Source organism: Erythrolamprus reginae, chromosome Z (assembly GCF_031021105.1).
Source record: "Erythrolamprus reginae isolate rEryReg1 chromosome Z, rEryReg1.hap1, whole genome shotgun sequence".
NCBI lineage: Eukaryota > Metazoa > Chordata > Lepidosauria > Squamata > Dipsadidae > Erythrolamprus > Erythrolamprus reginae.
In genome coordinates, this window is record NC_091963.1 from 1330675 (window position 1) to 1351900 (window position 21226).

At 45.4% G+C, this 21226-nt stretch overlaps 2 protein-coding genes across 2 annotated transcripts in view; one reads left to right on the forward strand and one right to left on the reverse strand.

Moving 5' to 3' along the window:
* The window catches only part of ADIPOR1 (adiponectin receptor 1), a 41715-nt gene extending 36828 nt beyond the window's left edge, over positions 1-4887 (forward strand). Inside the window, exon 8 of the mRNA XM_070727228.1 lies at positions 535-4887. Within this exon, the coding sequence (XP_070583329.1) occupies positions 535-663 (129 nt within the window). The 3' untranslated portion in view covers positions 664-4887. The remainder of the gene's footprint in view (positions 1-534) is intronic.
* Positions 4888-6944: 2057 nt separating this feature from the next.
* TMEM129 (transmembrane protein 129, E3 ubiquitin ligase) lies at positions 6945-19832 on the reverse strand. The gene is made up of 4 exons (XM_070727229.1): positions 19155-19832; positions 17209-17686; positions 13142-13301; positions 6945-9822 (listed from the first exon to the last, which is right to left on the reverse strand). Exons 1-4 carry the CDS (start codon positions 19360-19362, stop codon positions 9574-9576), a joined length of 1095 nt encoding a protein of 364 aa, XP_070583330.1. The 5' UTR covers positions 19363-19832; the 3' UTR covers positions 6945-9573.
* Positions 19833-21226: the final 1394 nt, after the last annotated feature.

A 21226-nucleotide genomic window follows, 5' to 3' on the forward strand; every position in this document is an offset into this window, starting at 1 on the left:
CCATTTACAACTTGGGTGGTTATGTGAATCACCACTGTTGTTAAGTTAGGAACATGGTTGTTAAGTGAATCTCATTTTGCTGGTCAGAAGGTGTCAAGAGCGGATGAACATGCGAACCCCAGGACGCTGCGACCATCCTAAGTATAAGTCAGTTGCCGAGCGTCCAAATTTTGATCACATTGATCACAGGGCAACAGTCGTAAGTATGGTCAGAAGTCGGGTTTTTTCAATGATGTAACTTTCAACTGTCCCTAAATGAACTGTTGTAAGTCAGGGACCACCCATACATGAATGAAAACGCGGCCCGTTTTTAGCAGGACGGGTAACTCCTCCATCCCATAGACAGGATAACATTTAGTGGTCTCAGCAACCCAAAAACGTGGTAGGACATGGATCCCAACCGCCTTACCCACGCAACCTGAACTTCAGACCAGGGATTAGTCAGGATACGGTCAAGTCGGGGCGTGAGTCTCTTTTGACGAAACCGTGGTGATTCTCCCTGTCCTGACTGGGGTTTTCCCCTCTTCTCTGCAGTTCCAGTCCCATCAGATCTTCCACGTACTGGTGGTGGCCGCGGCCTTCATCCACTTCTACGGCGTCTCCAACCTGCAGGAGTTCCGGTACGGATTGGAAGGCGGCTGCACAGATGACTCGCTGCTCTAAGGATCGTGGGAAACGATCGCAAAAAAGTTCCCGAAGGGCTTTTCTAGCAGACTTCGACTTTCTCGACTTAAAACCGAAAGATAGCTTTTTTCTTTTTTCTTTTCTTTTTTTAAATTAGAAAATGAAACTTGACACAACATTGACCGCGCCTGGTGTTTGGCGCCTGGTGAGAAAGGAGAGCGGGGTGGCTCCTCCACGTTCTTGACGAGACTGCACACAGCTTGTCGGATCCCTTGTTTCCCTTCGGGGATATCATGCTCAGCAGCGGTAGCTCCTGTGAGGAACCTCCGGGCTATCCCGCCCACATTTGTGGGGTTTTTCTCGACAAAATCATGTACGGCTAAAAGGAAAGTATTTAATATTTAAGAAGAAGCGTTACAAGCGAGGTGCTGCCTGTCGGCTTCTGGACCCTGATGTGTTGTTGAAGGAGTTGAGAGCCAGGACGGGGTGGGATTGGGTGTTGCTGAGCGGTGACTTTCAGTGCGGAGGGGATTGGGATAATCGGACCGAAGCTGTGGATGATGGGGTGTTGGGGAATTGGGTCGAGGGGCGGGGGGGTTATTTCCAAGGTGTGCACGCATCCACTAAATCCAGAGTCTTCTTAGCCTGGAGACTTTGTTTCTGACGACACGGTCCTTTGGCCGGATATTCCGTGTCCCCTCCAAGTCGCACGTTTTGGTTTTCCCGACTGGCTACTTTGTCTTGCTGTGCAGAAGAAAGGGAGGGGGATTTGAGTTTCGGGTTTGCAAACGGCACTTATGCCAGCGGATAGAAAAGAGGCGGAGCAAAGTTACAGAAAGGTTTTTGCTGAATTGACCCAGATATAAAAAGTTGCCATATCTCGCACTGCTTGGATCGAAGAGCACAGATATTGTTTGAATGAATTGTCCACCTGAACTGGTCTTCCTGGAGTAACCCTGCTTGGACTTACTCCTACTCCATCCAGTTTTCTCACTTGTGCTTGGTGGCTTTCTCGTAGACATTTCACAACTCAACTAAGGAACATCATCAAGCTTTGCGCTCTGTTTATATAAAATTTCTTTTAGCCCTGATGATGTTCCCTAGTTGGGTCATGAAACGTCTCTGAGAAAACCAGCCAGCTCGGAGACCACCAAGGTCTGTTGGTATTTCTTACTAGGTTTTTCCAGATATTTCCTAGAGTGCCTCTTGTTTGCTAAAAGATTGCTTCGGTTGGGTGCTTCCATTGTCCATCCCTTCTGCGTTTAATTGTAGATTGCGTAGGAGGAGGGCCGTGCCTGTACTGTGTCCAAAATAAGGAATCTGATAGCCCCTTTCCCAACTCAACAAATCTTATTAAAAAGCATCAACTTTCGTGAGCTGCAGAAAGCTGATGCCGCTGAACACAATTTGTGATTTGGAAATAATAAGAATGACGTTATTCTTCCCATCTCCTCGCGATTTCCTGATAGGATGAGTCCAACTGTGAGTTTACTTCTTACCCCCTTTTTAAACAAATAATACCAGCTCTGCCCTTGTACAATCATCCATACACTGCATTCTATAGATGGCAAAGTCCTGTTATTTCACACAGATTAACAAAGGAGATTAAGCTTGCGAGGTATGGAAAGTACAAATCATCCTGATTTTGCGCTTTCCAACTTGTCACCTTCAGCTCTTCAGGTTCTTGCACGGAAGTTATGCTTTATTGTATGAAGATCTCGGAGAGGAACGGCATGCAAATCTAATAATAAAATAAGATCTGTTAAGGGTGTGCAAGGTTTTATATGCAAACTGCAAAAGATGCTGTGGAATGCAGAGAGGTCACATTGTCCCAGCAAGAGAGGTAGCTGTTTCATGAACATGGAACCAGTGTAGCTTGTTCAGTTATAGCTGCATTAATTAACATTAAATCCTTGTTGGATGTTGCAGCTGTTTAACAAACTGCAAACTAGAGCTAGGTGGTTAAGGTATAGCTGCTTTAATGGGCTTGGAACCAATGCAGGGTTGAGAAGTAGCTGCTTTAATGAGCTCTGATCCAGTGCTGGACTGTTGAGATGTAGGTGCATTCATAGGCTTCGAATTTGTGCTCTGGTGTTGAGGTGTAGGTGCTTTAATGAACTTGGATTCAGCACTTTTTGTTGAGATATAGATACTTTAATGAAAATTTAAACAGTGTTGAGTATTAAGATGTAGGTGTTTTAAGAAGCTGCAAGCCAGTGTTGAATTGTGAAGGTATAGCTGCTTTAATGGGCTTAGAACAGATGACATGTAGTTAACACGAGCTTCCAACCAGTGCTAGATTGTTGAGATGTGTCTGCTTTAATAAGCTCCAAACTAGTGCTGAAGATTGAGATGCAGCTGCTTGAATAAGCGCCAAACTGGTGTTTGGTTGTTGCGATGTAGCTGCTTTAATAAGCTCGGAACCAGAGCTGCTTGTTGAGATGCTGCTGTTTTCATGCGCATTAAAGCTGTGTTGGATGTTCAGATGTAGCTGTTTTTAAAAAGCTGAGACTACTGCATAGGTTGTTGTTTTAATGAGCTTCCAGCCAGTATCAGGTTGTTGAAATGTAGCTGTTTTCATGGGCTTTGAATTTGTGCTGGAGTGTTGAGATGTAGATGCTTTAATGAGCTTGGAACCAGCACAGGTTGCTGAGATATAGTTACTTAATGAGCATTAAGGCAGTGCTGGATGCCACTAAATGAACCGTTGTAAATTGAGGACTACCAAGACTTCTTTAGCATTCCCTGGGGGACTGGAGAATGGAATAAAAATAGATTTTGTGCTACCTCAACACTGACTAAACCAGTTGTCAACTTGTTGGTCCTTCAGAGGACCATTTGCGGTCCACACAACTTGGCATGCAGTGTCTTTCTTCAAATAGAGCAACTTGAAAAATACGTGGACTCCAGTTCCCAACATTCCCCTACTGGCATGGGGAATTCTGGGAGTTGACGTCCTGGCATGCTGGTTGGATAATTATGGGAACAGGACGCTGCACATTTTCCCGTTCCCACAAGGCAATCATCTGTTGTGGTGTCAGTTCCTTTTGTGTGACTGATCAACACAAAGGACTTCAATGTTGATGGGGTTTTGGGGTTTTTTTTGAAAGTCTGCAGGACGGGCTGAGACCACACGTTTTGCATTTTTGGCTCAAATATCCAAATATTTCCTAAAAATGTATTGTCAACTTTTAGCACTGATGACAAAAGCTTTCCATCCCCTCCTCCCCAGGAAGGACGTAAACTTCAAAAGTCTCGGTCTTCTCTTTTGGGAAATTAAACAATTAAAATTTGCATCTTTTTTTTCAAAAATAATAAAGAAACTTTTTAAAAAATTGCTTTTAAAACAGTTCAAGTAGTCCTCAACTTTCAACCATTTGTTTACTGACTATTTGAAGTGGCAACTATTTGAAAAAAAAGTGATTTGCAGCTGGTCCTCACAGTTATGACCAGTCCTCACACAACTGTTGCAGTATTTCCCCACAGTCACATGACCGATCCCAAGGTGCCTGGCAATGGCACTTATTTAGGATGGTCGCAAGGTCACGTGATCACCCTTTGCAACCTTTCCAGCTGGCTTCCGACAAGCAAAGTGAATGGGGGAAAGCTCGATTCGCTTAACAACTGCATGAGTTACTTAACAACCAGGGGAAAAAAAAAAGAGGGTAAAATCAGGTGTGACTCCCTTAACAATCAACTTGCTTAGCAGTGGGAAATTTCTAATCTGTGGGGTGCTTGGTTTTAGCAGACATTTCGTGACCAAACTAGATAACATCATCAGTGCAATGCTGTGAGAGTATGATTCCAATTGTGTCGTAAGTCAAGGACCCAGATAGAAAGATTTCTAAAAATTGTAGCGACGAGGCAATCCCCTTCCCCCTCCCCCGCCTGATGGTATTTAAACAAATGTTAAAGGAAAGTGAGATACTGTATTAAGGTAACAATAGAACTAGTCAAACCTATGTCATAACTTGAGATATCAAGAGAGATAGATATTTATGAAAGGAACTAAAGTAATGGTGCAAAAAAAATCTTATTAAAACCTCGCGGTAACGATTGGGATAATGTTGATTATTATGTAGGTGTAAATGTTCAATTATAAGAACAGACGCGTTTGGCATATTTCTTTTTAATTTCTTCTTGTTTGGACGGAGACGATGCCTTCGTAACAACGAACCTTTTTTTTCCCTGCAGTTTGTAAACTAGCCAAGATTGTAAAGATATTTCTCAGCAATAAAAAAAAACCTTCTTTTTGAATTAGTAGATTGAGTCTGTGTGTTTGTTTGTTTGATTGTTAATTATTTGGATTTCTATGCCGCCTTTCCCCGTAGACTCAGGTTACAAAACAAATAAAAATACAAAGGAACATGTAAGAAATCGAAACCTAATCTAAAGCTAAGCTAAAACCCCCAATTTTAAGAAAACAATAACCCACATTCATTCCATGCATGTGGACGGAGCATAATGCTGATGCTCAACAGCCCTAAGGCTGCCGGCAGAGGTGAGTTTTTAAAACCTTACGAAAGGCCAGCAGGGTGGTGGGCAGTGCGAATCTCTGGAGGGAGTTGATTCCAAAGTGTCGTTCTCGCGATCCATTGGCCGAGAGTTGGTCCTGCCCAAGAAATGTCTTTTGCTACACTGGGTTACAAGTTTCACGTCATCCCTAAGTTTATAATTATTAGTTTATCAATCGTTCAAAATGTGAACGGTGCCAGAAAAAATGTAATTTGCAATTCATCCCCACCCTTAGTTTCTGTTGTAGCGGGTCACCTATAAGACAGAATCTTGCCTAACTAAAGCAGCTCTATCCTATCAATATGCAACAGTCTTTGAGGTACAACAGTTCGTCTCATCACTGTTTGAAGTTACAACCGTTGAAAAAAGTAACTTATGACCGGTTTTTAGGGTCATGATTAAAAATTTGGACAATTGGCATCTGACTCATTTTTTTTTTTAAATGTATTGAAAACACAAAACACCAACAAAAAAAACCATACAAAAATTAAAATCAACAAGCTTAATATAAATTCACATTCTCATTTCTGTATCTACAATTTTCCCTCTCTTAAAATTGTTTTAGTTCCTTTTCTTTTCAATCCAACTTTAAAATTACCCCCATACGGTATAATGTTCTTTTTCCTGCTTATTCTGTAATTCCAATTTAAGTTTGTTTAATTTTGCACAACCTAACATTTTTTTGATCATTTCTTCAAGAGAGAGGGAGAGAAAGAGGGGGAGAGAGAAAGAAAGAAAGAAAAAGAGAGAGAAAAAGCAAGAGAGAGAAATGAGAGAAAAAAGGGGAGAAAAGAGAGAAAAGAGAAAATGATTGAGGCAGAGAATGAGAGGAAAGAGAGAGAAAAAAGAGAGAGGTGACTCTTGATTTAAACTTAAATCATATGATAAAAAGCACCCAGAGAGGAAAAAAACCCCAGCCCTCACCTGTTTTTGGAAATGGTTCAAGAGTTTTTATGATTAATCACTATGTTTAAATTATGTTGGATTTGTAGCAATGCGAATAGCTAATGCAAATCAGGTACAGTATTTACATTTTGAATCATAATTGTAGCAAAATTACAGTTTTGAAGTAGCCACCAAAATTATTTTTTGGATTGGGGTCACTGCAACATGGGGAACTGTATTGCGCTGTCACGGCATTGGAAAGGTTGAGAACCACTGGCCTAGAAGTTGTCTTCAATAAACAAACCTAAGCAGATAAGCAGAGCAGGTATTTTTCCAGATGATTCAGCTGTCTCTGCTGCCCTTATGTAGACTAAGGGAGTGGCCAATTAGTCCCCAGTCTTACTCCCGAAACCTCTTCTAACCACTCCTGTCTTTTGGCAGCCCTGCGTACTCTTGCATCAAGAGGAGGAGAAGCCTCTTCTTCCTCATCAGTGCTATGAGTTGCTGGAGGTTCCAAAGACCCTGGCTGAACCTCTGCCTCTGGCACAGACCCATCACCATCCTCCACACTCTCCGACTCGGGTGCCAGCTGCACAAGCTGCTGACGCATCACCAAGTCAGTCTCCTCTCGAACGAGACTCACTATCAGCTGCGTGGGCTGCTGGCGGACCACAACAGTCTATGAGGAAGACTGAGCTATGCAACAACAGCGTGGCAAACTTTACAACTGCGGGAGTTCACTTAAAAACTCCAGCAAGGAAGGTCGTAAAACGAGGCAAACCTCATTTAAAACCATCATCGGTTAGCAATGGGAAGCTTGGCCTCAATTGTTGTTGTAGGTTGAGGACCACCGATATACAAATGAATTTATATAGTAATGAGACTCAAAACTCTGGAGGAATAAAATAACAAGACAGGAATTTGAACTCAATAAAAGTGGCAAATATTTTATTAGCCAGAACAAACAGGATTCATTCCACCCCTTTCCCTTGTAAATATATAATACTGGATATTACTTTCCAAAAATTCCTCAACCAGGAATTATTAATTATTGTAATAAATGTATGCTACCTCTATATCATTTTTTTCAATTAAAAAATTTCTCCTACTTTTTCTACTGTCTAAACTAGGCAGAGCAGTTGGGGGGGAGGGTAGGAAAATGATTTATAACTTCTAGACTTGAATTCTCAGTAGAGGTTGCGCAACCCGGGGAATTCTGGGAATTGAAGTCTACAGACTTTGGGGAAACCTAGGTGTGCGTAAGATAAGGTGCAGTTTATACCCCGTTTTCACAAAACCAGCTGTGTTTGCAAAAACCAAGGTCATCTTTTTGTTGGCGTTTCCAAGAGGCTGACGGTGAATTCAACAAAATTTGTGTATTGGGGGGGGGGGCTGAATTAACTGTAATGCTCAGATTAAGTCATTGTTATCTGATACAACGACTTGCAAGGCGGGGGTTGAAGGTGGGCTGCCGGGGCCCTCCCTCGGATACTCAGCCCAGCAGCAGGTCAGAAAAGGAGGCGAGGCTGCGGGAGGCGCCAGCGGCCTCGACGAAGAGGGCAGAAGAACCGCCTTCCAGTTCTTAGAACAGAAATATGGCTATGACTGTAGGACCAGATGGGAAAGTGCCTCTGTATGGTGCACTTCTGGGACTAAGAAGGTGTACTCTAAGTAGCTTTGTCGCAAGTGCCAAAAGAGCTTTAATCCTTATAAAATAGAAGGCAATTCAATGCCATATCTGTTCAAAGACTCGGTGTCCCTGTCCCCAGAAAAAAGGGCACAATGACCTCAAGAGACCCCACCGGCAAGAGCTATGTGGCCGCTGTAAAGGCAAAAGATTATCTTGCGACAACACCTACAACTTCAAATACATGGTTTGATCTGTGCATTGTGTGTGCTGAGGTTACATTTATCAATGCACCTTATTCTAACCTGGCCATGGATAATGGACTAAAGAGGTTTGCAATGCTAATATATATTTGTAATTTATCACTGTACTGCCTAAATAATAAAACTTAAATTCTAAATTTTTTTTAAAAAAAAGATAAGGTGCAGTTTTTAACCGCGTTTTCACAAAATCAGCTGGGTTTGCAAAAACCAATGTCACGACTTGCAAGAATATTGGGGGGGAAATCAATTTGGTCTTGTTAAAGGGGCACGGGAAAGGACCCCTGCCCAAATCCAAAGGGGTCTACAAAAAGAACCTTAGTTTTTTCCTGGCAACGCTGCAACGTTTTTAAACCTGCAGGACGTGAGTTTGAAATGAGGTGGTTTTTCTACACAAAAAACTCTTCCCTTTTACAGAAAGGGGGGGCCTCCTGCTCAAAACCAAGCCTTTTGGGGGGAGGGGGGTCTTGTTAAAAAAAGGTGGTGAACTTTGAGATTTAAGGAGATCTGACAGAGGAGCCAAACTGATTATTTAAAAATTTTAAAAAAAATAAATTAAGGTTATAGGGATGTTTGTGAAAGAGATGGGAGGGCTGGTAGGTAAGAAGGGGCACATTAAAAAAATTATCATTTTCTTCATTTGAGAGAATAGGATGTTGTTTCTCCAACTTGGCCCTAAAAGTGGGCTACAACTCCCAGACTTAAAGCATGCTGGGTGGCTGGGAGATTTCTGGGGAATGAAGTCTATTTTCAAGCCCCTGATATTTCAGACCCATCAATATGGACCAAAAGACGAACAGAAAACAATTAGAAACTCAACTTTAACTCAAACTTAAAATTCATCTCGCTGAAAAACCATTGTTGACTCGCTATTTTTGGTACTAATAAAATAATTTCAATTCCATTTGCCCTTTGCAAAGGATCCCAAGGGAATAATACACTTGGTGAACTAGAGTTAAAAAAACTGTCAGAAAAAAGACAATTTCAAATTGTTAAAATGTCATTATTCCCCTTTTTTTCCCCCCATCCAAAATTCAGCCGTGCCCGAAAACACAACTATCAATTTTGGTGTAGCAATACTTCAAACACCGGGTCATTTTCTCCTGATAAATATAGATATATATACGTGTGTGTGTGTCTTTTTTAATGCCGCTACAAGAGGATTTGCAGACTTGGTCTGAATCCATGGAGTGCACGAGGACGTTTGTTGCAAAGAGTCTGTTAACCGTTATTCCTGTTTCCCGGATTGGAAAGGGGTTTTTTTTTTTGGGGGGGGGGGTGGCAATTACAGACTAAGGTGGAGTGTGGAACAATTCATCAAATCCAATCCCGACTTAGGAGGTGAAGGGGGGAAATTTTTTTTCCCTTTCTCGCTTTTGAGGAATCCTTATTGCAACAGGCATTCTAAAGTAGTGTTTCTCGAACTCGTCCCCTTTTAAGATGGACGGGCTTCAAACTCAAGGGTTTCTGGGGGTTGAAGTCCACCCGTTTAAAAAGGGGGCGGGAGATTGTGAAATACTTTGCATTTAAAAACAGAATGGGATTTGCAAAGGCATCAAAGGGGGAGGAAGGAATTATTGAAATATTCATCCTTGCAAAGACAAATCCCGGGAACGGTTAAGACCACGGACGCCGCAAGCTGGCTGCGTGTCCCTCTCTCCATCACTGCACCAGGCAGACGTCCAAAATGCAGAACCTGGCTCGGCAGGTGGGGCAAGGCACGTGGCTTGAGAGCCAGGTCTCCGGGTGAAGCTGGTCCTGTTGGCTGGCGAACCACTTGCCCATGCAGAGGAGGCACCACATGGGGTAGCAGAAACAGGGCTGGCACTCGCCCTCCTGCAGGTCCTGGCAGTTCTTCAGGAGTTTGATGTTGGCCAGCGACTGCATGCAGCCCATACAGACGTCCAGCTCCTGTAGGGGGGGGGAGGGGGGGAGGGAGGGGAGGGCGAAGCAGCAGGTCAATAAACGTGTTGGATGTGGTAGTACGCATGCGATTGTTCGATTTTAATTAGTTTTTGTTACGCCGCGCTACCAGTTACGAGCCCCAAATTAAGTCCAAAGTAGAAATTCAAACACACACGCGGTTGCAAAGTAAACAAAGTTGGTTTATCAAAAGGAATTGCCCCTACTCTTTATTATTATTATTTATTATTATTTATTGGATTTGTATGCCGCCCCTCTCCGCAGACTCGGGGCGGCTAACAACAGTAACAGCATATAATAATAATCCAATACTAAAAACAGTTAAAACCCCATTATTATAAAAACCAAACATACATACAGACATACCATGCATAAAATTATAAAGGCCTAGGGGGAAAGAGTATCTCAGTTCCCTCATGCCTGGCAGCAGAGGTGGGTTTTAAGCAGCTTACGAAAGGCAAGGAGGGTGGGGGCAATTCTAGTCTCTGGGGGGAGTTGGTTCCAGAGGGCCGGGGCCGCCACAGAGAAGGCCCTTCCTCTGGGTCTCGCCAAGTAACATTATTTAGTTGATGGGACCTGGAGAAGACCCACGCTGTGGGACCTAACTGGTCGCTGGGATTAATGCAGCAGAAGGCGGTCCCTGAGGTAATCTGGTCCGGTGCCATGAAGGGCTTTATAGGTCATAACCAACACTTTGAATTTTGACCAGAAACTGATCAGCGACCAATGCAGACTGTGGAGTGTTGGTGTAACATGGGCATACTTAGAGAAGCCCATGATTGCTCTCACAGCTGCATTCTGCACGATCTGAAGTTTCCGAACACTTTTCAAAGGTAGCCCCATGTAGGGAGCGTTACAGTAGTCGAACCTCGAGGTGATGAGGGCATGAGTGACTGTGAACAGTGAGTGTCGGTCCAGATAGGGCCACAACTGGTGCACCAGGCGAACCTAGGCAAACATCCCCCTCGCCACAGCTGAAACATTTTTCTCTAATGTGATCTGTAGATCAAGGAGGACGCCGAAGTTGCGGACCTTCTCTGAGGGGGTCAGTGATTCTCCCCCCAGGGTGATGGACGGACAGATGGGATTGTCCTTGGGAGGCAAGACCCACAGCCACTCCATCTTGTCTTGTTTGTTGGCACCCATCCAGGTCCCAACAACCTCCAGGCACTGGCACATCACTTCCACTGCTTCATTGACTGGACGTGGGGTGGAGATGTATAACTGGGTATCATCGGCATATTGATGAATACTCTTCCCGCCTTCCACAAGATGTTGAAGACCTATCTAGGTCGCCAGGCATGGGGGGAATAACTATCTTATCCCCCCAGCACCACCTTTTTTTCTGACTGTAATATATGAGAATGGTGTGATTGTGTAGTAATGATCGTTTTTTTAACATTTATGGGTTTTAAATTGTTTTTAACTTATATTGGATTTGTACTTTGTATATTGTATTGCTGTTGTTGTGAGCCGCCCCGAGGGGCGGCATACAAATCTAATAAAACTTAAACTTAACTTAAACTTAAAATATTGTCCAAGTGCACTTTAATCATCCAAAGTGCTCTCCCACAAACCACAAGACTTGAATGCTGTGAAAAACATAAAACAAAAGCAAAGCAGATAAAAGGCAGCTGTGAAGACGTCACAGCCACCACCCCCTTCAAGAGTCCTCACGCTGCTGAACTTAACTGTGAATTGTTCCACAAAGTCCTAGTAAATCCTGAAGCAAACCACACTTCTCTCACACACAAAACAGATAATCTCCCACGCCAAGAGGCAACAACGCTGGCAATTTATCAGCAGCCCCATTATCCTAATTACCGCAGCCACAGCTGTTCTCCCTTATTTCCTACAATACCTGTGCAGTTGTTCCTTGTCTTAAACCTGCGTCTGCCTGCATCTATGAATCCCTCCTCTTCTGAATCTAACGATGATGATGATGGCTCACTAATGGGGTAATTAGCTAATGTAATTACATCCTCATCTGATCTTGCTTCACTCCCAAAATCTTCCCCTGACACAGAATCTTCACTGTCTTAAGCTGTGGGCAATTAAACCGGCCTCTGATAATGTGAGGATTCTCCCACACCAACCCCTACCATTCTTGGAGCAGGAGCTGGCCCAGAGCCAACCACAACAGTTTTAAGATAATTTTTAAATCAACTACTCTATTAATTAGCTTAGAAATGTTTTATATGTTGTATCTGTTTTATCGAAATGTTGTAAGCTGCCCTGAGTCCACGGAGAGGGACGGCAATTAATAAATAAAATAAAGAAAGAATTATTTATTGATTGGCTTAGTTATTCATTATTATTTCTTTATGCCGCCCTTCTCCTTAGACTCAGGGCGGCTTACAACATGTTAGCAATAGCCCTTTTTTTTAACAGAGCCAGCCTATGACCCCCTCCCCCCAAAAAATCTGGGTCCTCATTTGACCCACCTCGGAAGGATGGAAGATGATGAGATTTGAACCGCTGACCTACAGATCTAGTAGTCAGCTTTAGTGGCCTGCAGTACTGTGCGCTACCCACTGCGCCACCATCTTTCGTGGCCAATTGCATTGAATGATATGTATGCTTTGATTGGATTGCTGAGTTGTGGGGTTTTAAATGGGGTTATTGTTTTAATTTAAACTTGACTTCTTTCCATGGTCAAGCTGCACAAGGAGCTGCTGATCCAGTTCTACGGAGGAACCACTGTCATTTGCACCTCTGTAACTGTCTGGTTCGGTTCTGCAACCCAACAGGACCGACACAGACTTCAGAGGAGAATCAGAACTGCAGAAGAAACAATGGCTGCCAACCTGCCTTCCCTTGAGGACCTGTAGACTGCACGAGTCAAAAAGAGGGCTGTGAAAATATTTACTGACCCCTCGCATCCTGGACATAAACTGTTTTTTACCTCCTGATTCTTGACCAATGTATCTTTTTCATTTATCTACACTGAGAGCATTGGCAATAAAGTCCAAATTCCTTGTGTGTCCAATTCAGTAATGAATTCTATTCTATTCTACTAAAAAGACACTGATCAGGATGGTTTTCTTGCAGATGTCCCAGGATCCAAGCTTTCATTACAGACATCTCATGACCCCACTAGGTAACATCATCAGTGGCAGAGGGGAGTGTGCATAAGCACAGAGAAAACTGCCCTTCCTCCCTTCTGGCAACAACAATGGCCTGTCTTTAAGACAGTCTCAGCACCCTTCGAAACCGCCTTCCCAACCAACCCCGGGTCAAGACCCGCTCAACACCCGAATCGTTTGTGAAGTCAAGGTTTGCCTGTCATCCCGTCATAAGAACTCACTTGGTTGCTGGGGACCAGGTAAGGCGGGTTCCTCTCCACCAGGGAGCTGAAGGTCTCCAGAAAGCGGTCGCTGAGGCTCTGGTGGATGACCATGTTGGCCACATTCCGAATCGGGGCACAGAGCTTGTCCTGCAGTTCCCCGTATTCCGACGAGTTGAGCCTGTTAGGGGAAAACAAAGGTTCAGGTCCAGGTTCTGGGAATAAACGAAAGTTGGATTGCAAAATAAACGACAAACCGGTAGTGATGGGCTCCTACGGGTACGGTCAGGTACGCAGAACCAGGAGCAAAATTTGAATTTTTTATATTTTTTCCCCCTTCTGGGTTCTGGGAATGTTTTTCCTATCACAGAAAATGAGGTTGAGTGTGTATAATTTTAGAAGAGCTGTGCATGCATATGTTACAATATATTGTGTGTATGTGTGTGTGTATATATATATGAATATATATATATATGAGGATGGTTTTCTATCTAGATGGCATCCCCAAAATATGAACAAGCGTGATGATACCTCCCGCCTACCAGACATCTGGAAACCAGCCCTCATTAACAAACGTATCCCAGCCATACAAACTGAAACCAGACTCAGAACACACATTGCAAAACAACTAAGTAGCCTGCAAGCTCCAACTACTCAGGATATCACCCTCAATCCACAAACATCAACCAATCAGCATACATCATTTACATCAACGACCCCAGGTGTTACCCCACGGACTCACCAAGAAGTCTCAACACAGCATGCAGCTGCTGAGCCATCAAACCAAACCCACCCACCAGTATTTATAGAGGGAAGGCAGCTCAGGTCTCGCTGTGTTCGCCCTAGAGCAAGGACAGAAGCACCAGCCTGAAGATGACGAGTGGGACCTCGTCGAAACACCGCCAGAAATCTCTGAATCCTCTATCCTAGTCTCCCTTAATTTTCAAATTCAGCAAAAAAACATGTGACATATATATACACACACACACACCCTCTTTATATAGTAGATAATGTATATTTTTCTGTGATTGTATGTACATGTATGGCATACATACATAGAATTAAAGAGTATATTTTGGATATTCAATAATATTAAATAGATAGGGAAATTGTATCTCTTTGAGGCAAGAAGAGGCCAGGCACCCAAACCCCTTGAAGTGAGTGACCTCAAGCTGGCCACCTTTCAGCCACCCCCTGGTCACGTGATCATTAAGCCACACCCACAAAATAGGCCACACCCACAGTGTGGTAGTAAAAAACTTAGCAGCCCTTCACTGCAAATCAGCATGGTTTTTTAAATGTAGGCGGTCCTCGACTTAATGACGATTCGTTTCATGGACTGTCCCAAGTTACAACGGCCCTAGAAAAAGAAGAAAAGAGACCAGGAACCCTCCCCCCCCCCCCCCCCTTGTGACTGTCACGGGATTTACATTCGGAGGCTCAAATTTGCGAGGGCCTGGGTTCCTGTGATTCCCTTTAGGGATGGGCATGTTTTGATTTAAGCTTCCTGATTCAATAAATAATAACAACAACAACAATAATTTGTTAGATTTGTATGTAAAACAGCACAAACGGCATCCCACAAACCTCTTTTACATGTAACGGCTGCTAATCATGTTCATTAGCAGTTGTCATAAGTCCAAACAAAGTAAAATAAATCTGACTAAAGTCTTTCTAAAGAAAAGCAGATCTCTCTCTCTCACACACACACACACACATACACAAATCTTGCTCTTCTTTTACAAACTGCCAAAGACCAATCTGCAGGAAATAATTTGGCAAGTTCAAACAGGAACAAAACTGAGTCTTGGGTTACAATGAAAAAGCTCTAGTGATGAACTGAGTTGCTTCCTGAAACAAACTCTGTTGTTTTCTCCATTTATATGGCCAACTGGAGGGGCCAATTATCCCCAGGCCTTACTCCTGAGTAGTCTTTCTACTCTGGAGCTGTTCTTGTCTTTTGGCAGCTCTGTGCATGTGTGCGCATTGAGAACAGGCACCCCCTGTTCCTCCAGCTTCGCTCATGTCAGCCTCTAGGGGTTCTGGAGGCAGTACAGAACTCCCCAACAGCCCTGGTTGCATCCCTGCCTTTGGCACCGAGCCTTCTCCAGACTCCAGACCTGGCCCAGGTTCTTCCCCCCGCATCTTTGTTGTCCAACTCTACTGCAACTGCACAGGCTGCTGGTGGACCACAACAGAGGAAGGGGGGCAATTCACTTAATGACCACGGCACTAATTTAAGGACTGCCATGATTCACTCAAAAAAGTTGGACAGAAAAGAAGTAAAATAGAAACATAGAAGTCTGACGGCAGAAAAAGACCTCATGGTCCACCTAGTCTGCCCTTATACTATTTCCTGTATTTTATCTTAGGATGGATATGTGTTTATCCCAGGCATGTTTAAATTCAGTTCCTGTGGATTTACCAACCACGTCTGCTGGAAGTTTGTTCCAAGGATCTACTACTCTTTCAGTAAAATAATATTTTCTCATGTTGCCTTTGATCTTTCCCCCAACTAACTTCAGATTGTGTTCCCTTGTTCTTGTGTTCACTTTCCTATTAAAACACTTCCCTCCTGGACCTTATTTAACCCTTTGACATATTTAAATGTTTCGGTCATGTCCCCCCTTTTCCTTCTGTCCTCCAGACTATACAGATTGAGTTCATGAAGTCTTTCCTGATACGTTTTATGCTTAAGACCTTCCACCATTCTTGTAGCCCGTCTTTGGACCCATTCAATTTTGTCAATATCTTTTTGTAGGTGAGGTCTCCAGAACTGGACACAGTATTCCAAATGGGGTCTCACCAGCGCTCTATATAAGGGGGTCACAATCTCCCTCTTCCTGCTTGTTATACCTCTAGCTATGCAGCCAAGCTTTCTACTTGCTTTTCCAATTACTCACTTCGCAGCACAATTGTGGTCATACGTTGAGGACTACTTCAAAATACAGATAGTCCTTGACTTACAACCACAACTGAGTCCAAAATTTCCATCGCCAAGCGAGACATTTGTGAACTGACCCTTGCCCCACTGGACAGCCTCTCTCACCACAGAGGTTAAGTGAATCTTTGCAGTTGTTAAGTGACTCAGTTGTTAAGTGAAGCTGGCTTCTCCCCCCCCTTGACTTTGCTAGCCAGAAGGTCACAAAGGAGAATCACGTGACCTAAGGATGCTGCAGCCGACATATACATCAGTTGCCAAGCATCTGGTGCTTTGCTTAATGACCTGCAGCGATTTGTTTAACAACTGCGTGATTAAAAACTGTAGAGACTCACTTAACAACTGGTGGTGAGAAACATACATATGAGGAAAACCTCAACGAACCACAAAATAATTTGCAGTTTAAATCAAGGACCGACCGACTGCCCACATAAATGGAAACGCCAGAGAAAATGACCCACAGTTGTGTTCCAGATTGCTGAAGAGTTCAAATTAACCTGTTGGAAGCCGCCCGGAGTCCTTTAGGAGTTGGGCAACATATAAGAACGACAAACAAACAAAAACCAAACCAACAATCCCCCCACAAACAGATTCCCGCTGAATAGAGCACTGGTGAGACCCCATTTGGAATAATACTGTGTTCAGTTCTGGAGACCTCACCTACACAAAGATATGGATCAAATTGAAGGGGTCCAAAGACGGGCTACAAGAATGGTGGAAGGTCTCAAGCATAAAACGTATCAGGAAAGACTCCATGAACTCCACCTGTAGAGTCTGGAGGACAGAAGGAAAAGGGGGGACATGATGGAAACATTTAAATATGTTAAAGGGTTAAATAAGGTTCAGGAGGGAAGTGTTTTTAATAGGAAAGCGAGAACAAGGGGGCACAATCTGAGGTTACTTTGGGGAAAGATCAGAAGCAACACGAGAAAATATTATTGTACTGAAAGAGTAGTAGACGCTTGGAACAAACTTCCAGCAGACGTGGTTGGTAAATCCAAAAGAACTGAATTTAAACATGCCTGGGATAAACATAGATCCATCCTAAGATAAAATACTGGAAATAGTATAAGGGCAGACTAGACAGACCATGAGGTCTTTTTCTGCCGTCAATCTTCTGTATTTTCTATTTGGGGAGAATCCTTACCGGATGTCGAAGGTTTTCACGTGGGGGTTGGTGCTGGCCACGCGGATGGTGAGGAACTGAGTGGGCAGGCTGGCGTCCGGCAAGATTTCCTGCTCTCTCGAGTCTATGATGGTCACCTGGATGTCCCGCTGTTGAGCCACGTAGAAGGAGTAGGTGGTCACTCTGAGAATCCAGCTGTCGGTCACAATCAGGCGGGCCCCCGCCGGGCCCGTGGCAAACTTGTCGATCCGCCGGAATTCGGCATTGATGGAGGAGGCCACGGCCCGCCAGTCCGCTTGGGGCGGCAGAGCGAAGGTGGAGAGGATCTGGACCAGCGGGTGGTGGGACCAGCCGTCCCGGGACCAGTGGTAGGCGAAGGTGCAAGCGAGGGTCAGGAGGAGGAGGGAGCCGGCGAAGAAGGCTTGCCACAGCTCAGACGCCTGGGAGAGGGAGCACAGGTGCTTTTCGGGGGCCGCCAAGCACATGCCCAGGTAGTAGCCTAGAGAAGAGGAGAGAGGACTGTTTGTCATTTTTTCTTTCTTTCTCTCTCTCTGTTTCTTTCCTACCTTCCTTTTCTTTCTTTCCTTCCTTCTATCTATTCTTTTCTTCCTCCTTCGCTTCCTTTCCTTCTTGCTTCTTTCACCTTCCTCTTTTGCTGTTCTTCCTTCCATCCTTTCTTTCTCTCCCGCCTCCTTTTATCCAATTCCTTGCCTGCTTCTTCCTGCACCCCTGCCTTTTCTTTCCTTCCCCAAGGAGGCCCCTTCCCCCTATACTCTGATTGTTCCCCCACACACACTTCTTGAGGGTTCTCTCTCTCTCTCCTATGGGGAAGTATGGGTTCCCCCTCCCCTTGTCTCCTGACTCCCCAGCTGAATGTGGGGGCCCAGAGCCAGACTCTTAGCATCCCTATCCCACCTCCTTGGGAGGCTCTCCTCCCCCCCGCCTTTAGGGCTCCACCGCCCCTTTCTACTCCCTCCTCTCCCTCCCCACCTTTCTCCTTTCCCCTCCCTGCCCCCCATCCTTGGAGTTTCCTCTCCTTGCCTCGGGATTCCCCCCTCCCCTTTCTTCTCCTCTCCTTGCACCCGATTTCGAGGGCGATCTCCCCTCTCCGCAACTGAATGTGGGAATCCCGCTTCCTTCTTGTGGGGGAGGGCTTCTCCTCTCCTTTCTTCCCCCCTCCCCACAGCTGAATAAGGGGATGCAGAGCCAGACTCTTAATTTATTTATTTATGTATTTAGATTTGTATGCCGCCCCTCTCCGCAGACTCGGGGCGGCTCACAACAAGTGAAAAACAATTTATAACAAATCTAAATTTCTACTAAAAACATTTAAAAGACCCCATTTTCTAAACACACATACATACACACATACCATTCATAAATTGTATATGCCCGGGGGAGATGTCTCAGTTCCCCCATGCCTGACGACACAGGTGGGTCTTAAGGAGCTTACGAAAGGCAAGGAGAGTAGGGGCAGTTCTAATCTCCGGGGGGGAGTTGGTTCCAGAGGGTCGGGGCCGCCACAGAGAAGGCTCTTCCCCTGGGGCCCGCCAACCGACATTGTTTAGTTGACAGGACCCGGAGAAGGCCCACTCTGTGAGACCTAATCGGTCGCTGGGATTGTTTGCCTGACTGAGATGAAAGGGATTAATCGGGGGGGGGGGTTGCCAGTCCTTCCCTCCCCCCTCCCTGCACCCCCTTTTCTAGTGGGGTCTCCTTTGCCTCCCCTCCCGCTCCCTTCTTGTGGGGGAGGGCTTCTCCTCCCCTTTCTTCCCCCTTCCCCACAGCTGAATAAGAGGATACAGAGCCAGACTCTTAATGGGGGGTGTGCCAGTCCTCCCCTGCTCCCCCCCCTGCACCTCCTTTTCTAGGGGGGTCTCGCCTTCCTCCTTTGGGGCTCCCCCTCCCTTCTTGTGGGGGGGGGCTTCTCCTCCTCCCCCTCCTCCCATCCCGGGGGATCCCCTCACCCAGCGGGAGGGCGGCGTGGGCCAGGAGGGTGGCGGTGCCCCTCCGCAGGTGGTAATGCACGAAGTCTCCGTCCTCGATGCCCAGCCAGCGTCCCAGCAGGTTCTGCACCGTCAGGCCGGCCAGGTGGAACTCGCTCGGGGGGAAGACGAAGCAGACGGCCAGCACCAGGTAGGCCAGCGTGAAGGTGTTCCCCGTGGTGGTCTCCATGGAGCGCCCCGAAAAGCCTCCCCTTGCGGGTGGCGGCGGGAGATGTAGTCCCCGCTCCGCTTCCTCCGGCCGCTCTCTCTCCTGCACTCTCTCTCGCTCTCTCTCTGGCGTCCTCCGCGCAAAGAGCTCTGGGAGTTAAAGTCCCGCCCCCTTTAACCCTTAAATCTCTAGGCCGGCGGAAGCAGAGCGCGGGGAACTCTGGGAGTTCAAGTTCCGCTACCTTCTCAAAGTCTCTACGTCGGCGGAAGCAGGTCGCGGGAAACTCTGGGAGTTGAAGTCTCGCCCACTTAAACCTCATTTCTAGGCTGACGGAAGGAGAGCGCGGGGAACTCTGGGAGTTGAAGTCTTTCCTCCGGTATCCATTCGCCGGTGAGGCATTCTGAATGTTATTCCCGCCTGAGTGGCGGAAACCTTCCGCCGTGGGAAGCGGGGCGAGAGGCAATCTGGGTATTTAAGTCCCGCCTCCGGTCTCGACCGCAAGGGCTTCTGGGATTCTTTCATCTCAGTCAGGCAAACAACGTCTGAGCTACGAAAGGACTTCCGCCGGCGGATGTCACACTGACATTTGAAGTCCGCCCATTTGAGCTCATGCTTGACGTCTCGCGCGAGGATTTCTGGGAGTTGGAGTCCCTGCTTTTCCCGCTTCCTTTCCAACTCATAGAGCTTAGAACTTTGTTGCAAATGGGATTTCGGGGTTTCTAAAGCTCCCCGCCCAGGTGAAATCGGCCCTTGGGGCGACCTGATTGGCTTGAATGACGGCCAGCAGCCCAATTTGCCTCATGGAAAGTGATTTATGCATTTCATAATGTAGTCCTCGACTTACGACTGTTCATTTAGTGACCATCCCAAGTTACTGGAGGCTGCTTTTCACGTTCACATTAGCCCTCCTTGTCAAATGATCAACCTTGCCAACTGACTAATCTTTATAATGGTTGCAGGGTCTTGTGTGTGGCGGGGGGGGGGGGGGCGTTGTCGCCTGATCCCCTTTTGTGACCTCACCAATGAAATCCAATGAAATGAAACTGGATTTGTCACTAACTGAACAAGCAGCCATTCTCTTTACTAGAGTCCAGAAAGCTCACCAAATTCGTTTGCAACAAATGTCTCAGCCACTCAACTGTTAGAAATAATTTAATGTAAAAAAAATCAAACAGGCCCTGGATCTTGCAGGGATCTTCTGGGCTTGCATAAGGAAGCAACTCTGTTGTGGCTACAGTTTTTTCCATTTTCCCGCCACTTAGCTCTCCTGGTGGCCTCCCATCCAAAACAGGCCCTTTTTTTTCTTGTTAATACCACTCTGGGCTCTGTCAAATCTCCCTCCAATCAGAGTTGATTCCTAATTAAGCTGAGTTTCCTTCAAGCCCATTCTTTTTGTCCAATTTTTTCTAAGGATTTATTCAGCTTCCTTCGAGCCCAGAATATTTTTTTTCCATTTTAACCTAATGACCTTGGCTCTCCTGGTGGCCTCCTGTCCCAAACAGGCCTCCCTCCTTTCCCTTAACTCTTTATTGGGCTATGTCAAATATCCCTCCAGTCAAGCCTGATTTCTAATCAAAGATTAAGCCTCCTTCAGCCCAGAATATTTTTACCCATTTTAACCTAATGGTCTTGACTCTCCTAGTGGCCTCCCCTCCCAAACAAGTTGCCCATCACCAAATACTCTGAGCTACACCAAATCTTCCTCTGGTCAAGCTTGACTTCCTAATTCAGATTTCAGCCCAGTTTCTCTTTCGATTTGAATTTCCCAATTTATTCTAAGGCCCTTGGCTCTCTTGTTGGTCTCCCACCCCAAACCTCCAAGATCTCTTTTCTAGGTCAGCTCAACACTCAGCCATGTTGAGCCAATTTTAAATAAAGGTAGGCA

Bases quoted from the DNA above. Each gene is read 5' to 3' on its own strand.
- TMEM129 (XM_070727229.1), bottom strand. From the start codon at position 19,362: ATGGAGACCACCACGGGGAACACCTTCACGCTGGCCTACCTGGTGCTG. The intron at 17,687-19,154 runs GTGAGGGGATCC...CCTCTTCTCTAG, and splicing joins CCACGCCGCCCTCCCGCTGG to GCTACTACCTGGGCATGTGC. The intron at 9,823-13,141 runs GTGAGTTCTTAT...CCCCCCCTACAG, and splicing joins ACCTGGTCCCCAGCAACCAA to GAGCTGGACGTCTGTATGGG.